Below are 19,396 nucleotides of genomic sequence, written 5' to 3'. Positions count from 1 at the left end.
CCGGGGGCAACGGGGTGGAGCGTGGCTCTGACAAAGGGCAGGCGGGTGGGAGGCAGTTTCTGCTGGTATCTTCCTCCTGCTGCGGCCAGCCCGGGGTGCAGGCCATGGAGCCTGCTGGAGGGTGAGGGTAGCCGGTGGGCAGGCGTGTTCGGAGGCGCTGGGAGCTCAGGGCATGGCGGGGCCCCTGCGGTGCCGGGTGGAGGAGCTGAAGCAGCAGCGGTGGCGGGAGAGCTCATCGCGGGTGCTCCAGCACAGCGAGGCAGCCCGGCTGGCGGCCGATGCCCTCCTGGAGCGGGGAGAGGCTGCCTACCTGCGGGTCCTCTCCGAGGAGCGGGAGCTGCCCTTCCTGAGCCCTCTGGATGTGGACTACATGACCAGCCATGCGCGCGGGGGCTCTGAGCTAGGCGAGGCCGTGGGGCCAGGGGCTGCCGGGCCTGACCCCCTCAGCCTGCTCTCCGAAGTCACCTCCGGCACTTACTTCCCCCTGGCCTCCGACGTAGACCCCCCGGACCTGGACTTGGGCTGGCCCGAGGTGCCACGGGCCACGGGCTTCAGGCCCACGCAGGCTGTGATCCACTTCCAGCGGAACAAAGCCAAGAGCATCAAGAACCTTCTGCATTTCCTCTTCAGCCAGGCCCGCACGGTAAGGGCCTCGTCTCTTCAGACATTCATTTCACAGATGTGGAAACTGAGGCCCAGGGAGGGGAAGTGTGGCCACACAGCAGCTTGGGGGCAGCATTGGGACGAGAACCTCTGCCCCCTATCACATCACAAGCTCCTAGAGTGTGGGCGTGTTTTATTTACCTTGGTAACCTCTTGGCACTCGAGGACATTATGAACACGCTTAGAACAGGGGATGGGTCTCAGGGACTCCACAAACACCCTGAAAACACGTGCAAAGTGGTGTTCATTGCAGAGGGGGATCCTCTCTCTTTTGGGGGAGAGGGCCTATGGCCTTCATCAGATTCTCGAAAAGGTCTGTGATCCCCAAACTAAGAACCCCAACCTTGGTGAGCATCTGAGCCACCCCCTTGAGTTACAGAGGAGGAAACTGAGGCCAGAAAGGGACTGGGACTTACTCAGGAGTTCCAGTCAGTTGGTGAAATGGAACCCGGGGCTCAGGGAGAGGGAAAGGGCTCTAGACTCAGGCCCCGGGCCCCAGGCACAGCCCTGCCTCCTGACAAATGGTCCCAACCGCACCTCACTTTGTGCACTGTATCTCCACTGGCCTGAAGCAGGGGAAGGGGCACTGGTGCCTGGGCCTCAGCATGGCCTTGAGGGCTGGGCTTTTAGCTCTGCACCCAAAGGAAAGAGGAGCGGAAGCTGCTGGGCTCAAGGATGGGGAGCAGGGCTCAGGAGAAAGGGAAGCGGCAGAGCAGGTGGGGTGTTGGTACCTGGGAAGCCTTCAGCTACAGACTAGCACAGCCTCACTCCTGGAGGCCTGGCCTCTGACTCAGGAGGCAGGGAGATGGATCAGATGACCCTAGGCAGAGTTTGGGGTGGCTTAGACTCAGTGCTCTTGCTAGGGGAGCAGCCCTGAGGGTACCTGCTGCAGATGTTAGGAGCCAGGATGCTGGCATCCTGCTGGTACCTCCAGAGCCTCCCTGGCAAGTCTACCTATGTCCCAGGCAGGGGAGGGCCAGACCCGACTGGCACAGGGAATGGGGTTATTAGTGAGATGGCTGCTGTCATCACCCCTGCCCTTTGATCTTTCTTGCTTGTCCTGTTCCCCTCACCTGTGGCCAGGCCTGTGCCATGGACCAGGGCATCCCTCAATGCTTTGGTTTCTCATCCTCCCGTCTAGACCCTCCACCTCTGGGTCAGGAGCCAAGCTTCCACTCTGGGCTGTCACTGACTCTCAGAGTGATCTTGGGAAGTGCTTCCTCCCCCTGTGGCCCAATGGCTTTGTTTGTTAAGGAGGCAGCAGGAGAGGAACATTTACTGAGCTTCTGTTGTGTGTTGAGTATTTTCACATTAAATTCCCCATAACTCTTGAGAGGTAGCTATCACTATCTCCATTTAGCAGATGAGGAAGTTGAGGCTCCCAGGGGTGAAGGAATTCGTCTAAGGTCATAGCACTAGGAAGTAGCAGAGTGCAGGTTCGAACCCAGCTCTGTCTGGCTCCAGAGCTGGAGTGCTTTGCTCCGCACTTCCTGCCTCTCAGCCTGGACTGGGAGAGGAGGTTCTCTTGGCAGATATTGCAAGCCCCGCCTCTCCACCGAGCAGAAAACTTGGTCCCAGTTGTAAGAGGTCACAGCAGATCTCTGCAGCTTCTCAGGGAAACAGGTGGGTCTAGCAAAGGGCACTGAAGACCCCAGTAACTGGCCTGCAGCTCTGATCCGTGAGAAGGGAGCCTCAGACAGACAGCCAGAGCTACAGCTTGAGCTAGTGGGGGGAGTGTGAGGTGCTAGCCTGGGAAGTGGGGTCTGGGTTTTGCTTCTGACTCTTTCCCCCTCTGGGCCTCAGTCTTCCCATCTGTAGAGTAGACCTTTAGACTGGTACAGCTGATCCACAGACCTCTTTGAGAATCAGATGACAGATAAACAAACCGTCCTTAGAAAAATGCACACAAAAACTTTCAAACAGCCTTCTGGGCTTCAAGACAGTGAAACCCCCCAGCTTCCAAGTCAGGAACCCCCAGGCTGGGTCACCACTAAAAGCCCTCCCAGTTCAGGTGTTCTCATGGGCTCTGGCCTCCTGCTTTTCAGTCCAGTGCTGTCTCCGGGGATCTAGCCTCTACCCCTGGCCTCGGCAGTGCCCCGGGCAGGGCTGAGCTCCACCCCCCCAACCCCCGCCAGGTGGTGGCTGTGGTAATGGACATCTTCACCGACATGGAGCTTCTGTGTGACCTCATGGAGGCCTCGGGCTGGCGTGGTGTCCCCGTCTACCTGCTTCTGGCCGAGGAACACCTGAGGCACTTCCTGGAGATGTGCTACAAGATGGACCTCAATGGAGGGCACCTACGGGTCAGCAAGGGACGGGGGCAGGAACTGGGGTGTGGAGTCAGGGAGGGCAGGAGAGTCAGTCGGGTGGTTCGTGAGCATGGGGGGTCAATGGGAGTGGGAGGCCGGGCTCTCCTATAGCTATTTTGGGTCAGAGACCCCAGGGGATTTAGACATGGCTTGAGCCCTGTCCTCTAAAGGTGATTCCCAACCTCCCTCCCTCCTTGGCCCAGAACATGCGTGTGCGGAGCACGTGTGGGAACACATACTGCAGCAAGGCAGGCCGCCGCTTCACGGGGCAGGCCCTGGAGAAGTTCGCCATCATTGACGGTGAGCAGGTGGTGGCAGGCAGCTACAGGTGAGCAAGTGGATGGCGGGGAGGGTGCCTGGGGCTGAGCCACCGGCTTGCGAGGGTGCCTGGGACCTGGCAGCTTTGAACTTTCCTTTCTTCATCCATCGCTTCCACCATGAACTGAGCAGCCGCCATGTGGCAGGCATGGTGCAGGGCCCAGGGGCCAGTGTGGGGAGCAAGACAGCCCTGGGCTGGGCCCTGGAGGAGCTCACTCTGTGGAAGGACTACTTTAATGCCCTTGGCATAGAAAATAACTCTTGCACCTCGGAATTGGAGGGACTTCAGGGAACCTGGCCCTTGGTCCATTTTACAGATGGGGAAGTTGAGGCTGAGATGTGAAACCACATGCCGAAGTCCACTAAGCTGAGCCAGGGCTAGAACAGACTCTGGAGTCAGAGCTCTGCCCCTCACTTGGGCCCTAGGGGTGCTGGTGGTTTTATCTTGCTCCCCTGTTTGTGACTCCTGCCTGGCCCCAAGGTCCTGCACTTTGCCTCCTGACCCTGACCCTCTGCCCCCAGCTTCACCTGGCTTTGCAGCCAGGCCCACACGAGCATGGTGCTGCAGCTGAGGGGCCGCATCGTGGAAGACTTTGACCGGGAGTTCCGCTGTCTTTATGCCGAGTCCCGGCCCGTGGAGGGCTTCTGCGGAGGTGAAGATCCCCTGTCTCCCAGGGTGCCGTGCCCTCCCCCCGTGGCCCGGTCCTTCGGGCCCAGCATCCCCAGCACCACGTCCTTGTCGTGCTCCAGCACCAGCCTCAGCAGCATCAAGTGCTCACCTCGCATGGGTCACTCCTCCTACCCAGCTCAGCCAAGAGGCGGCGGCTGCAGTGACATGGCTATGGGGTCCTCCTCCCCGGGCCCTGCCCGCTGTGAGGCCGATGGCCAGCCCTCCCTGCAGTGCCAGCTCTCAGACCCTAACCACGGCCCCCTGCTTGGGCCCTACAGGGCCAACCTGAGCAAGCTGGGGGCGTCCCCCTGGTCCCAGTCCTCCCCTGCCCTCAACCCCAATAGCACCAGCCCTGTGACCCTGGGAGGGGGGTCACCTCTGCTTGCTCACCCTCGCCCCCTCCTCTCCTTTCCCCGGGGCGTCTCAGCTCTGTCCCGGCTCCCAGAGAATGGGGTCACAGGAAGCCAGGAGCCTAGCCCCCCACGAGGCCGCTGGGTACCCGGCACAGCCCTGGAGGCAGTGGAGGAGAATAAGGTGTCTCTGAGTCAGAGCCATGGCCAGCTGGATCTCCTCGTCCCCTTCCCCAGGGCACGAGAAGCAGGGGGCCCTGATTCTGGGGTGACCCCCATCTCAGGCTCCCTTTGGCCTAGTGAGCAGGCCCCAGAGGACAGGAGGTTGGCCTCAAATCAGAGATACAACCAGCTGGATCTCCTGCCCCAGGCCCAGGATGCCAGGGGTCCCCCTGAGTCAGGTTCCCCCAGGCCTGGCAATCGGACCCCAGAGGACAAGAGGCTGTCCCCAAACCACAGCCATGGCCAACTGGACCTCCAGGTACAGTCCCCCAAGGCTGGGGGCTCCAGAGTGCCCCCTGAAGCCAACTCCTTGGCCAGGCCTGGCAAGCTGGGTAAAGAAGAACAACGGCAGACCCTGGGACACAGCCAGCTGGACCTCATCATGAAGTTTGGCCCATTCCGGGGTGAGGGGCCTGGGTCCAATGATCTCCCCAGACCGAGCCCTGGAAGAAAGCCTGGAGTGGACTCTGGGGATGAGAAGCGGCTGACTCTGGGCCACAGCCAGCTGGACCTCATCACCAAGTATCATCAGTTACAGGGCACCAGGCAGGGACCTGAGCCTGGCCTCCCCAGGGGCCCCACAGGTGGCCAGCGCAATGGCAGTAGCAGTGGCCTGTCTGGGGATGAGAAATGGCTGACCCTGGGCCACAGCAAACTGGACCTCATTATTCAGTACAACAAGTCCAAGTCCAAGCTGCTCCAAAGCCGCTTTCAGTTGTAGTCCTGCTCCCAGAAAGGACATGTCCGTCCTCCATCCACTGTGACTCTAGATTGGCTCAGGTCCCAGACTCTGGGGTGGGAGCTCGAGCAGGGGCCTTATAGGGAGGAGAGGGAGTCTAGAGGCCCAGGTTAGACACTCCTTGGGCTTGGGATTCTTGCTCACACACGTACATGCACACATGTGGGGAAATGGAACCCACGGTTACTGGGCACCTGCCGTTTGTCACTGTGCTGAGCCCTTCTCACCAGTTACTTCTCATCCTTCATCCTCACAATACCCTACGAGATAGAGCTCTAGTAGGTGTACAGTTCTAGGATCATAGATATTATCTTCCCTATAATATAAATTTAGAAGCTGGGACCCAGCGAGTTTGATGACTTGCTTGGAATCAGGTCCGAGTAAGTGACAGGGGCTCAAATCTGTGTCTCTGACTCTTAATTTCTTAAGATCGTGTTTTTGCACAGACAGGACACAAAATATCAACAGTTCCCATGTCCCCATGCACACAAAATCCACATAATAACAGAGATGCTCCAAATGCCTGCACAATATACACTGCACACTGACAGGTTTCACACCCACAAACTACACCCACAGATGCAGTCCATGTGATAAACCAAAACACTCAGGATTCTAGTTATAGGTACTCAATAAATGTCATTTGGGTAAATGAATGGTTACATTCGGTGCACACCGTAGACCCCTTAGGATCCACAGACCATAAATATACACACAACCACACACACACACACACACACACACACACACACACACAGAGGCATGCATGCACCAACCAGTATCTTTTTGTACCTAAGCTGTGTACCCAGTCCTGTGCTGGACATGCCATAGGGTTGAGAAATGAATCAGACTCAGTCCCTGGGAGACAAGGGTTCAATGCATAAACGACTGGTGTATCTAATTAAAGGCTAACCAGTGACAGAAGGTGGTAGAGAATGAAGGCCAGCAAATGGTGGTGATGATGGAGTGGTGAGAAAAGTTTCTTAGAGGAGGCAGCCTTTGAGCCAAGCCTTGAAGGGTGGGAAGGACTTGGATAGATGGAGGCGAGGGTTAGAGGAATTCCTGGTAGAGGGAACCAGCTGAAGAGAGACCATGGAGAGGACTGAATGAGTGGGTCTGAGATGAATCTGGGAGGATGGAGAGGACGTGGATACACACACACACACATACCAGCCTCATTTTGCTGAGTGTCCCTAGAAGTATAGGCTCTGTCAGATGTAGGTCCTTTTCCTGAGCTTGCGACCTGCCTGGGACAGTATACATGATACAAATCAATAAAAGCAGACATGCTATGACCCAGCAGCAGCCTGGTGTATCCTGGAGAAGGCAGAGTTATGAAACTGCAGGTTGGGGACAGGGGAAGGGCACCATTCAGGCAAACTATGGAGAGGTCCTTGAAGGAGAGTGGACGGCTGCAGGAGGGCTGGGGGGTGGGGAGGAAAGGGGCTCCAAGCTTCCCTCTGTCCTCGCTGAGAGTGACATTCTGCGAGACCCTGGGGCTTTTGTACAAAATGGGGGCCAAGTTCATCCGTCCACCAGAGCAGGTCTCTTGACTGCCACCATCTGCGGGCGGGGCGGGGTCGGGGGTGGGGGAGGGAGGCAGAAAGTGGTTGCCCATCAGCCCCTACACCCTTGCCCACTCTGGACCCTCCCTGACACCCGGCTTCGTCCATCCTCTCCTCTCCAATACCTTCTTCAGCATGGTTTCCTTTCATCCTCTGGCCGCGCCTCCTTCTCCAGCCTCTGTCGTGGTCTTACTTCTCCGTGATGGACACCTTCTCCGTGGGTGACTTCATCCACCCCAGGCTTCAGCTCCACATCTCAGCCCTTCAGTCTCCCCTGGGCTCCAGATCCGGCCTGGGCATCTGTCCGACACCTCACTCTGTCCCTCACCTCTCCCACACCTGCTCTTCCTCCTCGGGCTTTACTTCAAGGTATAACTCCGTCTGGGACTTCCCTGACGGTCCAGTGGTTAAGACTTCCCGCTTCCAATGCAGGAGGCGCGGGTTCGATGCCTGGTGGGGGAACTAAGATATAACTCCATCATCAACCCATCTTCTGCGAGACATCCCTGGCTCCTCCATTCTGATGCCTCACATCCAACCACCACAGGTCTGGGTCGATATTATCTCCTACAAAGCTCCTGACTGAATGAATAAATGAATGAATGCGAGCCTGCTGGAGGCGGGGCCAGGCGGGGTAGAGACAGGACCACTTGCAGCCATAGAGTGCTCCCAGAGGCTGGCGCTAGAGTGGTCGCATGCGTGGCAGCGTGCGCCGCGTTCTCTCGGAAGTCTCCCAGGGAGGAGGCGGAAACGGAAACCTACCGAGGGCCGAGGAGGCCTCTTGCGCGTGCGGAGGTTTCGTTTACGTGGTGAGCGGTTGTGGCGAGACACCGGCAGGGTTAGCTCCGGACGCCCTGGGTCGTGAGGGTTGGGGGCCGAAGGATTCGGGGCTGTCGTGTTTGGAGGGGCTAGGTGGGCGGGCCCCGAGGGCTGGGGGCCGAGAGGGGCGGGGTCGCGGCGGGGCCTGAGGCGCGGAGGCCGCGGGACCCGGACCCGGACCCAGGGTCGAAGCCGGAGCACCCTGTCCCGGGAGAGGATCCGCTGGCCCTGAGCTCCCTGTCCCGCAGCCCCTAGGCCTCATGGCGGTCCGAGCGTCGTTCGAGAACAACTGTGAGATCGGCTGCTTTGCTAAACTTACCAACACCTACTGCCTGGTGGCCATCGGAGGGTCGGAGAACTTCTACAGGTGCGGCGGGAGCCCGGGGCCCGTGGGCAGTGTGTGGGTGGGTGGCTGGGAGGAGTACTTGGGAGTCTGGGGCTCGGGCAGAGGGAGGGTTCAGGCCCCCCAGCCCCGTGACCACCGAGTCCTTGTCCCTGCAGTGTGTTCGAGGGTGAGCTTGCTGATACCATCCCTGTGGTGCACGCCTCCATCGCCGGCTGCCGCATCATCGGGCGCATGTGTGTGGGTAAGCACGCTGGAAGTCGCCGAGGGAGGAAATGGAGCCTCCCAGCGCCTTTAATTATACTCCTAGAAGGGACCCCGGGTGACCCAGCGATTCCTGGGCTTTCATCCATTATTTCCAGGGACTACAGAATCTCTCAGGCCTGTGCTGGACCCTAAGTGTCAACAGATCAGGGACAACCTCTGGCAAAGGCTTCTGGATCATTGTAATCACAAATAACATTAAGGGCTTTCACTTTTACCCTTGTTTCAGTCCTTGTTCACGAAGACCCTGGGAGGTCGGAATTATTGGCCTAATTTGACTGATGAGGAAGCTGAGACTCAAAGAACCCAAGTGACTCGCCCAGTTCCACACCTGGTGTGAGGGAAGATTGGATTGTCATCTCTCCCCGGCCACTGACTCTGGGCAAATTGCTTCCACTTTCGGAGCGTCTGTTTCTGCCTCTAAAAAATGACAAGCTAGGCTTCCCTGGTGGCGCAGTGGTTGAGAGTCCGCCTGCCGATGCAGGGGACACGGGTTCGTACCCCGGCCCGGGAAGATCCCACATGCCGCGGAGCGGCTGGGCCCGTGAGCCATGGCCGCTGAGCCTGCGCGTCTGGAGCCTGTGCTCCGCAACGGGAGAGGCCACAACAGTGAGAGGCCTGTGTACCACCAAAAAAAAAAATAATAATAATAATGACAAGCTAAGATTCTGGGGTGTACTGTTCAGTTACCCATTTTAATCTTCAGTTCCCTTTACCATGTGCCCCTATAGCCCTCAGCACGGTTGACTCTGGCCATTTGTCTTTTCTTTGAGCTGGATCTGTCTGCCTTTACTGCCTCCCCTTCTTTCTAGTTTTGCTCAAATAGGAGTTTGTTCCTTTATTTTTATTCATAAGCCTGATGATTTTGGACTCTTGAGTATTTTCTTATTCAGGCCGAAAATTCTTATCCCTAACCATGACCTTTGGACTTGAAGCTAGTTCTTAGGTAACAAGGGAGATCTTAACCTGATCTTTGGTGGATTTTTTTTTTATGATGGGAGAAACTTATAGTTGAGAAGTTCAGAGTTGTGACCTTACAGAGTTAGGCAGAGGTTTAGTCATTGTTGTCACAAGATAACTGTGGTTCATTCATGTTGCCGTGTACTGTGTTTTGTGTAGGTATACCACGGTGTATTCATTCATTCTCTTGATAGTGGGTATTTGGGTAGTTTTCAGTTTGGTATGAGTATTGCTGCTATGTTTCTTAGTGAACAAATGTATGTATTTCTATTGGATATATAATACCTAGGAGAGGAATGGCTGGGTAGTCAATGTAGTAGATGATGCCACATAATTATCTGAAGTGGTTGCCCAGTTTATACTCCTATTGGTTGCTCCATATATCTTTGCCAACACTTGGTATTGACATTCTTTTAAAAAATTTAGCCATTCTGGTAGGTGTGGAGTGTTACTTCAGTTTCTTAAAATGCAACTAATGCCCAAGAGCGCTTCCTGTTAGTCCTGGTTCCTCCTGGCTCATGATGGCGAATTGGGCAGGATGTGTTGGGACAAACTCCTAGGTCATCTCTGGCCTGCCCAGTGGGACTCCTGGTCCCCCGGGTGTTGTATGGATCAGTGGTTTGGAGGACTGGGGTCTGGGTCTGAAGCTTTGCTGGGGAAGCTAATTGGGCTGGATTGTATCCCCAGCCCCCAGGGCTCAGCAGGCATCTTGTGTATTCATGGTCCGTCCTTGTCCCACCTTCCCTAATTTGGGTCTCCCCAGGGAACAGGCATGGTCTCCTGGTGCCCAGCAACGCCACCGACCAGGAGCTGCAACACATTCGCAACTGCCTCCCAGACTCAGTGCAGATCCGGCGGGTGGAGGAGCGGCTCTCGGCCCTGGGCAATGTCACCACCTGCAATGACTACGTGGCCTTAGTCCACCCAGACCTGGACAGGGTGAGGCGGCCCAGGAGTCACAGGATATTAGCCGAGTCAGCGGTTAGCCACCATTCTTGCCCATCAGACAGGAATTAGGGGTATCTCTTGTGGTTTCTCTTTATACCTGGGCTCCTGCAGTTCAGACATTGGTTGGAATAGTGAACAGAGGCCTTCCATGGTGTGATCAGTGTCAGAAAGAAGCTAGGGAGTGTATTAGTCCTTCAGAATCAGGGAGATTGACCCATCTGGTCTTGAAGCCAGGGCTAGGAGAGAAGATTGACAGGTGAACTCTTGCCTGTGGGTTAGAGGAAAGGAGGGTAATGTGGAGACCAGCCTCTGGCTCTTCAGGGCATGCATGGATATTAGGGGCTCCATAGCTGGTCTAGACTCTGCTCCAAGCTGTATTCCCTCCTTTTTCTGGGTGAAGCTTCCATATGCAGCTACATAGCAGAGGAGTGAGCTTAGGGAGTCATGCCCTGGGTGGGTCTGGTGTGGAGGCCCTGGGTTCTTTGATCTGCTTGTTCTGGGCGCTGAGCACAGTACCTTTGGCTGACAGGAAACAGAAGAAATCCTGGCTGATGTGCTAAAGGTGGAAGTCTTCAGACAGACAATAGCTGACCAGGTGCTGGTAGGAAGCTACTGTGTCTTCAGCAATCAGGGAGGGCTGGTGCATCCCAAGACTTCAATTGAAGACCAGGATGAGCTGTCCTCTCTCCTTCAGGTCCCCCTTGTGGTAAGCAGTCTTATTCTCTGAGCTCTGTCTCCTGCTGGAGCAGATCCCTTTGCCCAGTATTCGGGAATCTAGATTGTTACCTGTCACAGTTTGGGTTTGGGCTGAGGGTCAGGGAGAAGGGTTTGGGGAGAGTCCTCATGACTTTGGCTGTTGGTGCCATGATCCACACCGAGCCGTCCCTTGGCAGGCGGGCACTGTGAACCGAGGCAGCGAGGTGGTCGCCGCTGGGATGGTAGTGAACGACTGGTGTGCCTTCTGTGGCCTGGACACGACCAGCACAGAGCTGTCAGTGGTGGAGAGTGTTTTCAAGCTGAATGAAGCCCAGCCTAGCACCATTGCTACCAGCATGCGGGACTCCCTCATTGACAGGTATCTGGGCCTCTCTTCTTTGGAGGGGAGGGGAGGGGAGAGGAGGGAGATGCCACCTGTAATGGGAGCCACACTGTATTCATACTGGTAGGTTCTCCTTGCGTGTGAGGCCACATCTGCACACTGCTGAGCAAGCACAGGGTACAGTCCACAAGCCTTTCCTGAGTATCTGCCCACTGCCGTCTTTGAAGACACTGGCTCAGTATATCCCTTCTGTAGTCTGTCTTTTATTTTATCACTGACCACATTCTTTTGCAGTTTGTATTTGCCTGTGTGTCAGTGTCCCCAGCCAGTAGCCTGAGACAGGAAAGAGCTTTTTAATTGAAGGAAGGAGGGAAGGCTGCTTTTAGGAACTGAGGAGACCCAGGTGCCTAAGGGACTCGGGGGTATGGGGAATGCATCAGAATCACCATCATCTGGACTTTGTGGGTTTAAAACAAGAGTGGGTTCTTGGGCCCTAACCCTGGAAGGTTCTGGGGTGTTAGGCTCTAGAATCTCTTCCTCTGGAAGAGCAGCAGGTGCTGGATATTTAGTGCCTCCCCCCCACCCCCCCATTTAGGATCCTTCTCAAGGCACGCCATACCCAGCTAGCACAGGAGTCTTTATGAGGATAGAAACCCCAAAGTAGAGCAGGTGTCCAGTAGCAGACTCCCTACTTAGCAGGGGCAGAATTTCCCTTCATTTTCCCTCCTTCATTCATTCAATTGCTTGATGTTCATTGAACCCTATGGACAAGACCCCACGTGGGATAGTCCGGCAGCTTAGTGCTACATCCTGCCTCTGAGAGGGACTTAGATTGTAGCAGGGGAGAGAAGATGTAGTGGCCATATATAAGTTAGCTACCTTCAAAGAAGAAGTAAAAGGTGCCTTCTGTGGTTTTGGAAGCTCCTGTGATACACTTTTCTGGAATCCAGGAAGGTTTTGGGGAGGACAGATCATTTAGTCTGGGCTTCAGGGAAATGAGTAGGTAATTGAAAATGCGAAGATAGGGTGGGGAAGCACTTCAAACAGAACCAGGGATGGGGAAGTGTGGAAGGTGTGAAGGGGAAAGGTTTTATTCCCAGTGTTGAGGACTCCGAATGCCCATGTCAAGAAGTTTTGACTGTAGGTGTTTTGACCTTTGTTTTATGTTAGGATACTTGTAACGTAGTTTCTTGCCTTCACCCCTCAGATACTGATTCCCTCAGTTTGGCGTGGGACCCAACCATGTGTGGCTGTTTTAATAATCTTTCCTAGGTGATTCTGATGAGGGCAGTTTGGAGACCACACTGACAAGCTCTGCTGTCAGCACTGGAGAGCAGTTGAAAGGGTCTGAATAGGAAAGTGGTACCAGTGGTTTTGTTATTTGTTCAACAACTTTTTTTGGAGCACCTACTATGTGCCAGACAGCAGTGATGGGGTGATGAATAGAATATACCCTTCCTCCCCTTTTGGAACATTGAACCTCATAAAGAAAACAGTACTTCCACAATTAACCATTTAATTAAAGAACAAAACAAAAAAAACTTCTTAGCAACCTAAGAACAGAAAGAAATTTCTGTAACCTGATAATTGTTACCTACTAAACTACAGCAAATGTTATATTTAATGGTGAAACTTCATAAACTGCCAGGCAGAGCTGCCTGCAGTCAGCAGCCCTGGTCAGCATTGCAGTTAAGATAAAGACATGGGTGTTGGAAAAGAAGAGACAAAACTCATTAGCCTCCTTTGGTTTTGAACCTGTTTGAGTTTGAGGTGCCCATGAGACCTCACAAGGAAGGTGTCAGGTCGGGGATTAGAAATATGTACCTCAGCTTCCCCAAAGTTCTTTCATTTCTTCTACTTAAGATTTTATGAGGAAAAGCCAATCCTAGGAAAACTAAGATAGAATCCAACTTTTTTAGTACTTTAAAGAGAAATAAAAACTTCAGATAACAAAAGAAAAACAAAGAAGAAATATGTACTTAAGGGAATTTCCCTGGTGGTCCGGTGGTTAGGACTTGGTGCTTTCACTGCCAAGGGCCTGTGTTCAGTCCCTGTTCGGGGAGCTAAGATCCCACAAGCCGTGAGGGGCAGCCGTAAAAAAGAAACACATACTTCATGTTTATAATCGTGCACATGATCATCACCTCCAGGAAGAATGTTCTGGCCGCAGCCCTGCCACTAGAGGATTTGGGGCCTGGACCTGTCCCTTACCCTCTCTGAGCCACCTTGTTCCCTTGTCTAATGTCTGTTGGGCTTGACCTGTGAGGCTCTGATTTATGATCAGTAACGATTTGAATAAGTTATTGAGTTCACCCACCCGAGTGGAGGAGTTACTTTTAGTTTTTAAGCACTGAGAGTGCTAGACTGGATTTGTGACTTGTGGGAGCAGTGGAATCTGGAGGGGCCTCTGTGTGTGGCTCTTCGGGGCTGAGCTGGAACAGAGGTCCTGGGGTAAGGGTGGAGGCAAGCACCTTGAGAGTGGAGGGTGAGCTGTGCTCTGTGAAGCACCTACTGACAATGCTCCTTCTCTCTCTAGCCTCACCTGAGTCACCTTCCATACTCTTCATGGGCTCCTGGCTCTGGACTTTGGCTCCGTCTCCACGCCCCACCCAGTCTGTCCTGGATGCTGGCAGGGCCGTGGCAGAGAGCTCACCTGGACTCAGTGGCTGGACGCCCAGCCCTTCTTCTCCTGTGCCCATCTCCTGAATCTATAGTTACTGCAAAAACCTGCCACAGGTCCTATGGCTTCTGGCTGAGAGCTCTGTTGTCTGTGCCAACCCATTAAAGGGCAGCTTCTTCCGGCCATTCTGAATGTGTTATTTGGGGACCTCAGCCTGCACTCAGCCCCCCACCATTGTTCCGGGGGGAGGTGGGGTAGGATGCACACACACCCCTTAGTTCTACAGTCTCCCACTCCTCTCCCCCCATCACCAGATGGGCGGTTTCATCCCAGGACAAGAGGAAGCAGCACTCTCCACTGTACTTCTCCCATTTTCCACACAACTTCAGCCTCATACTTTTGGCTTCAAAGATGACTCTGTTTCAACTCTCTCCTAGGCCAGTGTGAGGATCCTGAAGGGCTCTGGGGCACCTGGCTACAGGGCAGTCTTGTCCTCTTTCACCCAGGGTGGATGGAGGTTTGCTGGCCTGGCTGCTAGGTGCCCAGGACCGCCTCAGACCAATCTCGGTAGGCCCTTTCCTTTAGGGCCTTGGGTGGGTGCGGAGCCGGGCTGGAGAGGCGAGGGTAGCTGGGGCGGCTCCAAGCGTCTCCGAGTTGCTCGCGGGGCGGAGCCCCGGGGCTTCGGGCGGGTGTGGCCGGTTGCTGGTGGGTGGGTCGGGTTTGCTGGGCCCCGCCCCTGTGCCCTGAAACCTTCCTCTCTGGCGGTCAGAGGGCGGGGTTCGTGCGCCGTGGCGTCACAACGCCAGTCCTTGCTGACGGTGCTGCGCAGGCGAGCCGGAAGTGGAGGCCGGCTCTGGGATTCTTCTGACCGGCGGCTCGGGCGGTGCGAGGTGAGGGTCGGGCCCTGCCGGGGCGGGGGTGGCGTGCGGCCCGTCCCGTACCTGACGGGCCTCTCGTCCTGCAGAACATGGGAGCTCAGCTGAGCGGTGGCCAGGGCGCCGCGCAGCCGGTGCAGCCCGCGCAGCCGGTGCAGCCCGCGCAGCCCCAGCCCCAGCCCCAACCTCAGACCCACCCCCAACCCCAGCCCGCGGCGCCCGAGGGCCCTGTGCGGCCCTGGCCAGAGCCCGGAGCCTGGGGGCCGCTGGACGACGTGCGCTTCCTTATCGTCTGCACCTCCTGGTACTGACTCGTCGCTCTCCGCCCTTACCGCCCGCCGCCTCCCGTCATCCTGTACGCCTCTCCTGCTCGGGTCCTTGTCGTCTCTCCCCACCTTCCGCCACCCTGGAGACGCGCGGAGAGTCGGGGAGCTCGCTGGGGACTGGAAGAAAGCCTCCTCCGCAGCCTCGCCTTGGGACACCGTCTTGCCTCTGGCCCCTCCCGCTACCCCAGATTCGTTGGCTTCTCAGCCTGCACCCAGCCCAGCTCAGACCTTCGTGTTCATCCCCACCCCACAGTTTCTCCAGCCGTCTGGGTGCTGGGGCAGCCTTTCCTGTCACTGGCTTCCAGAACCAGGCCAGGGCTCTTGGTAAGAAGACCCCAAGGCTGCTGACCTAATCTCACCTCATTTTTCCCTGTTGCCAAGAACTGAGCTCTTGCTTTTGTCCTTGGTCATGGCACCATGTGCCTTGACTTGAGAAAAGACCTTGCCACAGTGAACCTGCCCATACCTCTCCTGGGAGGGGTTGCTCCGCCATCCTGGGTGCCACCCTGGCATTATCTGGCTGTTTTCCTGAGACCCCAGTAACCGAGGGCCTCCAGGGCCAGCCTTTTGGAGAGAGGGGGCATCTGATTTTTGGGCCGGCAGATGAGATGCATGGGGCACCTCCCAGACACCGCAAAGCACCCTGTCTCCCAGAAGCTTCTTAAGACCACCCAGAACCTGATCCTTGTTCCCACATCCCAGGGAAATGACACACTCTGTATTTTTGTTTTATTTAGAAATGATTTAAAAAACATTATACAAAGGCTGATCAGTTTAAAATGTGACTGACACTGAAATGCTGTGATGTTCCCCAGACTGAGGGGAAGCTGGGCTCTGGGGCTTCCAGTGCTTTGCCCCTCTGTCTGCCCTGTCCTGGGATGATGGACAAACGGATGACCACAAGGCAGGAGAATCCATGATTGGAAGGCTCCAGGCTGAGCCCTCTCTGGGCCTGGCCCTGCATCCCTCACATCTGCAGCCTGGGCTGCCTGCCTCCATCTCCTGCTCTTTCTCAGCTGACCTCGGTAGTACCAGGAGCCAGTGGGGAGCCTGGGGGGCCTAGAGCTTTCAAGAAGTGAGAGCACCAACCTGAGGAGTGGAGAGGGACCCGGAAGGGGAGAAGGGAGGCCAAGAAAAGATGGATAAAAGAGACACTTGTGATCTCATCTTGGACCCTAGAGGGGTCTAGCAGGCCCACTGGGTGGCCTGGGCAGGTAACAGCCTCTGTGCGTCATTTGAGGGCACAGGGAGAGTTACCCTTGGCCTCCCAGGGACTGCATGAGTTACATGTGAGCGGACAGGGGTGAGCTAATAAAGTGCTTTGCAAAGTATAAAACACTGTACAAACCTATGAATCACTAATATCTCTGCAGTTGTTCCCCACCCGCCCCAGGGAGCCCGCCCTTGGCCAAAATGAGAAAAAACAGGATGATGACAGGGAACACAGTGGACCCATATAGGTGTCTCTGGGATGAGAGATTTTGTTCAAGACAGCTCCCAGAGTCCCTGTCTGCTACAGGTTAAGCAGACTCAAAGCCCAGAGGCCACGGGGTGGGGGCAAGGCCCATGCAGGCTCAGAGGCCCTGCCAGCACCCTGGAGACTGACACCTCTGCTTGGATTTGGCAGGGAGCCCGTGGACATAGTTGAACCCATTGGTTTTGCCTCCGGCTCCGTAGTGACAAGCAGGGCTGCCTCTTACTGGGTTGGAGTGAGGCAAGCTGAGCCCTAGGAATTCCTGCCAGAGACAGTGAGGGGCGGGCCCCTAGGCTTGGGGTTGTTACCAGCTGTGGCTGCCCCTTTCCGAAGAGCAATGCAGGGTGATGGGCCCAGAGAGCTGGGTTAGCAGGGGCCAAGCTCATGGTATAAACACTGCTTCTGGGCTGAGAGATTGAAGTGGTCTCAGGGTAGCTAGGGGTGTGGGCTCTGAGCACTTCAGAAGGCTGCCCTGGGCCCCTTAACCCAAGGCCGTGAGAATGTTGGCCCAGAGCTATTTCCGTCTCACCTCACTAGTCAGGCTGAGTCCTCAGGCCACAAGCGACAGGCTGGAGCAGGGCCAGGGACTTGGGGGATGGGGAGAGGAACGGGAGAGTGGAGGACAGCTACAAACTCAGATCAGCCTCCGAGATGGGGTCAGCTCCTGCTCCAGCCCTTCAGCCTCATTAGCGGGGCCCAGCTCCTGGCGTGTCTGGGCACTAGAGTGGCCTTAACAGCACCTTGGTCCTTATCGCTGGGGGGAGGGCTGGCCTCATCACCAAGACAGTCACCTCTAATTCACCTAAAGCCTCAAGCAGCCTTTGCAGAATGGGACTTTAAACAATAGTGACAGGACATTGAAATATTCACGACATGACAGCTGGGTCCTTGTCAGACCCAGCTGGGCCACAGCCCTGCCTGCAGCATGTGACCCTAAATCCTGGGTCTCAGGAGACCCTGACGTGTGGAGCAGGTTTCCTGAGGGATCTGCTGTTGCCAGCAGAGGAAACCCAGGCTTGTTGCCCACTGTGTCGGCAGCAGGGGTCCTGTAGCCTTGGAGGACGGTGGGGTAGGGGTGGGGGGACATCTGACCAGCAGGTGTTGGCAATGGGGGACCAGGACTGGTGGCATCTCCCAGATGGGGCTGAGACCGCTAGCGCTGGCTTCCCACAGAAGGTGCTGGGTCCAGCCAGGTACAGATGGCGCTGTGGTGCCTCGTGGACGCCACAGGGCGCAGTGACCACCGGCCTCCTCCTGGCATGGTCCCTGCCTCCTGATGGGGCCTGGCCTATTCCCTTGAGTAGGGAGCAGTTTACCCAGGACAGAAGGCTGGCAGCTGGGTGCCAGACACCCACCCTGGGGCACAGCTGCCATCACTCCCTGCCCCATGCTCAGCCTAGGCCAATGCACCACCACTTCGGCTACATGACCCCTGGCCTAGGGCCATGCTGGCCCCGGTGGGCAGTGGCCAGAGTTGCCCCTCAGACCCTGGTGAGGAAGGGCCTGGCTGGCCAGACCGAGTGGACAGAGAGGGCTCTGGGCTGCTCACACCCACTCCTGGACTGGCCGCTTATAGTAGGTGACAGGCTGAGGGCCTGCCTTGTTCTTGAACTGGAAGATGGTGTAGACCAGCACCAGGATGCAGAGGGACAGGATGCAGGGGATGACCACGGCCACTGCATTCACAGAGCCTGGCACGTCGTTGATGGTCACCATGATGTCCACATCGTCCTGGGGCAGCCGCCGCTCCTTGCGCCTCTCCACCTCCTTCTGGTTGCAGCCCATCCAGTCACGCAGGATGTTGCGCGGGTAGCCTGGCTCCACGCTTAGTTTCTGGTTGTCGAATTTCCAGTAGTCCCGGCCCTTGTAGAAGTAGGTGTAATCTGCAGAAACACGGCCCATCATCACCATCCCAGACACTTCCCTGCACCTGTTCTGCACCAGCGTGAGGGCCCAGGGTGCTGTGGCAGCGTGGAGGAGGGGCGCCTCTCCCACCTGGGAGGAGCCCAAGAGGAGCTCTGAAAGGCGGGTGGGCACGTGACGTGGTGGGGGCGTGTTGGAACTCCTGGAGGTAGGCATGCGGTGCCTTGCACACCCTGCAAGTGGTGTGGCTGGTCGTGGAGGACGACCTGCCCAGCTGCAGAGAGGCACCTGGGACCTGGAGCAGCCCACCCTGTCATCTCAAAGGTGCTGGGAAGCCACTGAGGGGCTGGAAGTAGCATTGGTAAGCTCATTTTGTGCTTCCCAGACAGGACTCTTCTCAGCCCTGGGTCTCAGCTCTGCCATCCTGTGCCCATAGCCTCGCCCTTCCCCCATGTGAGTCAGATCAAGCCCCCAACTTAAGGCTTGGATGGCACTGTCTCCGTAGCTCTAGGGCTGAGCCAGCTCCTGCCTGAGCCAAGGGAGGCAGGGAGAAAGATTTCTCCCGTTGACGGAGGGCACCACCTCTTCGCAGTTATCATGGACTTCTTTTGGCTTGGCACACGTGACTGTGCAACACAGATTGCAGGGTCGCTGGGACCCTGCTGGGGGAGGGGCTGGAAGGAAAAGAGGCAGCAGGGCTTGGCAACCACCACAAGGCTTCCTGCAGCAGCCTTATCGCCCCGCCAGTCCACAGACACAGAGCAACTCACACTCTCCTATTGGCCGGCTCCCCACCTTGGCTGGGATTTTCATTGGCTGAAGTTCTTGATGTCACCTGTCTCTGAGGCTCCCCAGAAAGTGAGACCATGTGTGTAAAGCATCAGGTACACAGGAGAGCCACCAAATAGCAGCTCTGCCCCTGTGGCTGCTGGCTTTCTTACCGGTGACGTCTCCTTGGAGAGCCCTTCCTGACGACCCTCTCTCACATGGCCCTCTCCCTAGATGCTCTCTGGCAAATGCTTTCCCTTA

At 56.3% G+C, this 19,396-nt stretch overlaps 3 protein-coding genes and 1 long non-coding RNA gene across 9 annotated transcripts in view; 3 read left to right on the top strand and 1 right to left on the bottom strand.

Moving 5' to 3' along the window:
- Positions 1-172: 172 nt before the first annotated feature.
- Positions 173-6,571, top strand: FAM83C (family with sequence similarity 83 member C). 2 transcript variants are annotated; one of them, XM_073792917.1, is made up of 4 exons: positions 173-643; positions 2,799-2,966; positions 3,176-3,300; positions 3,813-6,571. In XM_073792917.1, the coding sequence occupies exons 1-4, from the start codon at positions 173-175 to the stop codon at positions 5,251-5,253; spliced, it is 2,205 nt and encodes a 734-aa protein (XP_073649018.1). In that variant the 3' UTR covers positions 5,254-6,571. The 2 variants fall into 2 exon arrangements, with proteins under 2 accessions (XP_073649018.1, XP_033696572.1); XM_033840681.2 differs by having other exon boundaries at positions 2,709-2,966.
- Positions 6,572-7,210: 639 nt separating this feature from the next.
- Positions 7,211-14,012, top strand: EIF6 (eukaryotic translation initiation factor 6). 5 transcript variants are annotated; one of them, XM_073792920.1, is made up of 7 exons: positions 7,211-7,383; positions 7,904-8,022; positions 8,157-8,242; positions 9,986-10,203; positions 10,700-10,876; positions 11,064-11,245; positions 13,746-14,012. In XM_073792920.1, exons 1-7 carry the CDS (start codon positions 7,360-7,362, stop codon positions 13,753-13,755), a joined length of 816 nt encoding a protein of 271 aa, XP_073649021.1. In that variant the 5' UTR covers positions 7,211-7,359; the 3' UTR covers positions 13,756-14,012. The 5 variants fall into 5 exon arrangements, with proteins under 5 accessions (XP_073649021.1, XP_033696574.1, XP_073649020.1 ...); XM_073792919.1 differs by lacking the exon at positions 7,211-7,383 and adding an exon at positions 7,399-7,645; XM_073792918.1 differs by lacking the exon at positions 7,211-7,383 and adding an exon at positions 7,403-7,674.
- The window catches only part of MMP24 (matrix metallopeptidase 24), a 29,156-nt gene continuing 22,468 nt past the window's right edge, over positions 12,709-19,396 (bottom strand). The window contains exon 8 of the mRNA XM_033841001.2: positions 12,709-18,387. Within this exon, the coding sequence (XP_033696892.2) occupies positions 18,050-18,387 (338 nt within the window). The 3' untranslated portion in view covers positions 12,709-18,049. The remainder of the gene's footprint in view (positions 18,388-19,396) is intronic.
- LOC141276537 (uncharacterized) overlaps positions 15,217-19,396 on the top strand; it is a 23,286-nt gene continuing 19,106 nt past the window's right edge. Inside the window, exon 1 of the long non-coding RNA XR_012326275.1 lies at positions 15,217-15,354. This is a non-coding gene — a long non-coding RNA (uncharacterized lncRNA). The remainder of the gene's footprint in view (positions 15,355-19,396) is intronic.

This window comes from Tursiops truncatus, chromosome 15 (assembly GCF_011762595.2).
Source record: "Tursiops truncatus isolate mTurTru1 chromosome 15, mTurTru1.mat.Y, whole genome shotgun sequence".
Classification (NCBI taxonomy): Eukaryota; Metazoa; Chordata; class Mammalia; order Artiodactyla; family Delphinidae; genus Tursiops; species Tursiops truncatus.
The sequence above is the reverse complement of the archived record's forward strand: the minus strand, read 5'-3'. Positions and strand labels throughout refer to the sequence as shown.

What these genes read in the sequence shown, in the direction of transcription:
- FAM83C (XM_033840681.2), top strand. Translation starts at nt 173, where the DNA reads ATGGCGGGGCCCCTGCGGTGCCGGGTGGAGGAGCTGAAGCAGCAGCGG. An exon ending in TCTTCAGCCAGGCCCGCACG is followed by an intron (nt 644 to 2,708) that starts GTAAGGGCCTCG and finishes CCTGCTTTTCAG; the next exon opens with TCCAGTGCTGTCTCCGGGGA. An exon ending in GTGGTGGCAGGCAGCTACAG is followed by an intron (nt 3,301 to 3,812) that starts GTGAGCAAGTGG and finishes CTCTGCCCCCAG; the next exon opens with CTTCACCTGGCTTTGCAGCC.
- EIF6 (XM_073792918.1), top strand. Translation starts at nt 7,435, where the DNA reads ATGAATGCGAGCCTGCTGGAGGCGGGGCCAGGCGGGGTAGAGACAGGA. An exon ending in TGTGGCGAGACACCGGCAGG is followed by an intron (nt 7,675 to 7,903) that starts GTTAGCTCCGGA and finishes CCTGTCCCGCAG; the next exon opens with CCCCTAGGCCTCATGGCGGT. An exon ending in GGATATTAGCCGAGTCAGCG is followed by an intron (nt 10,204 to 10,699) that starts GTTAGCCACCAT and finishes TTTGGCTGACAG; the next exon opens with GAAACAGAAGAAATCCTGGC.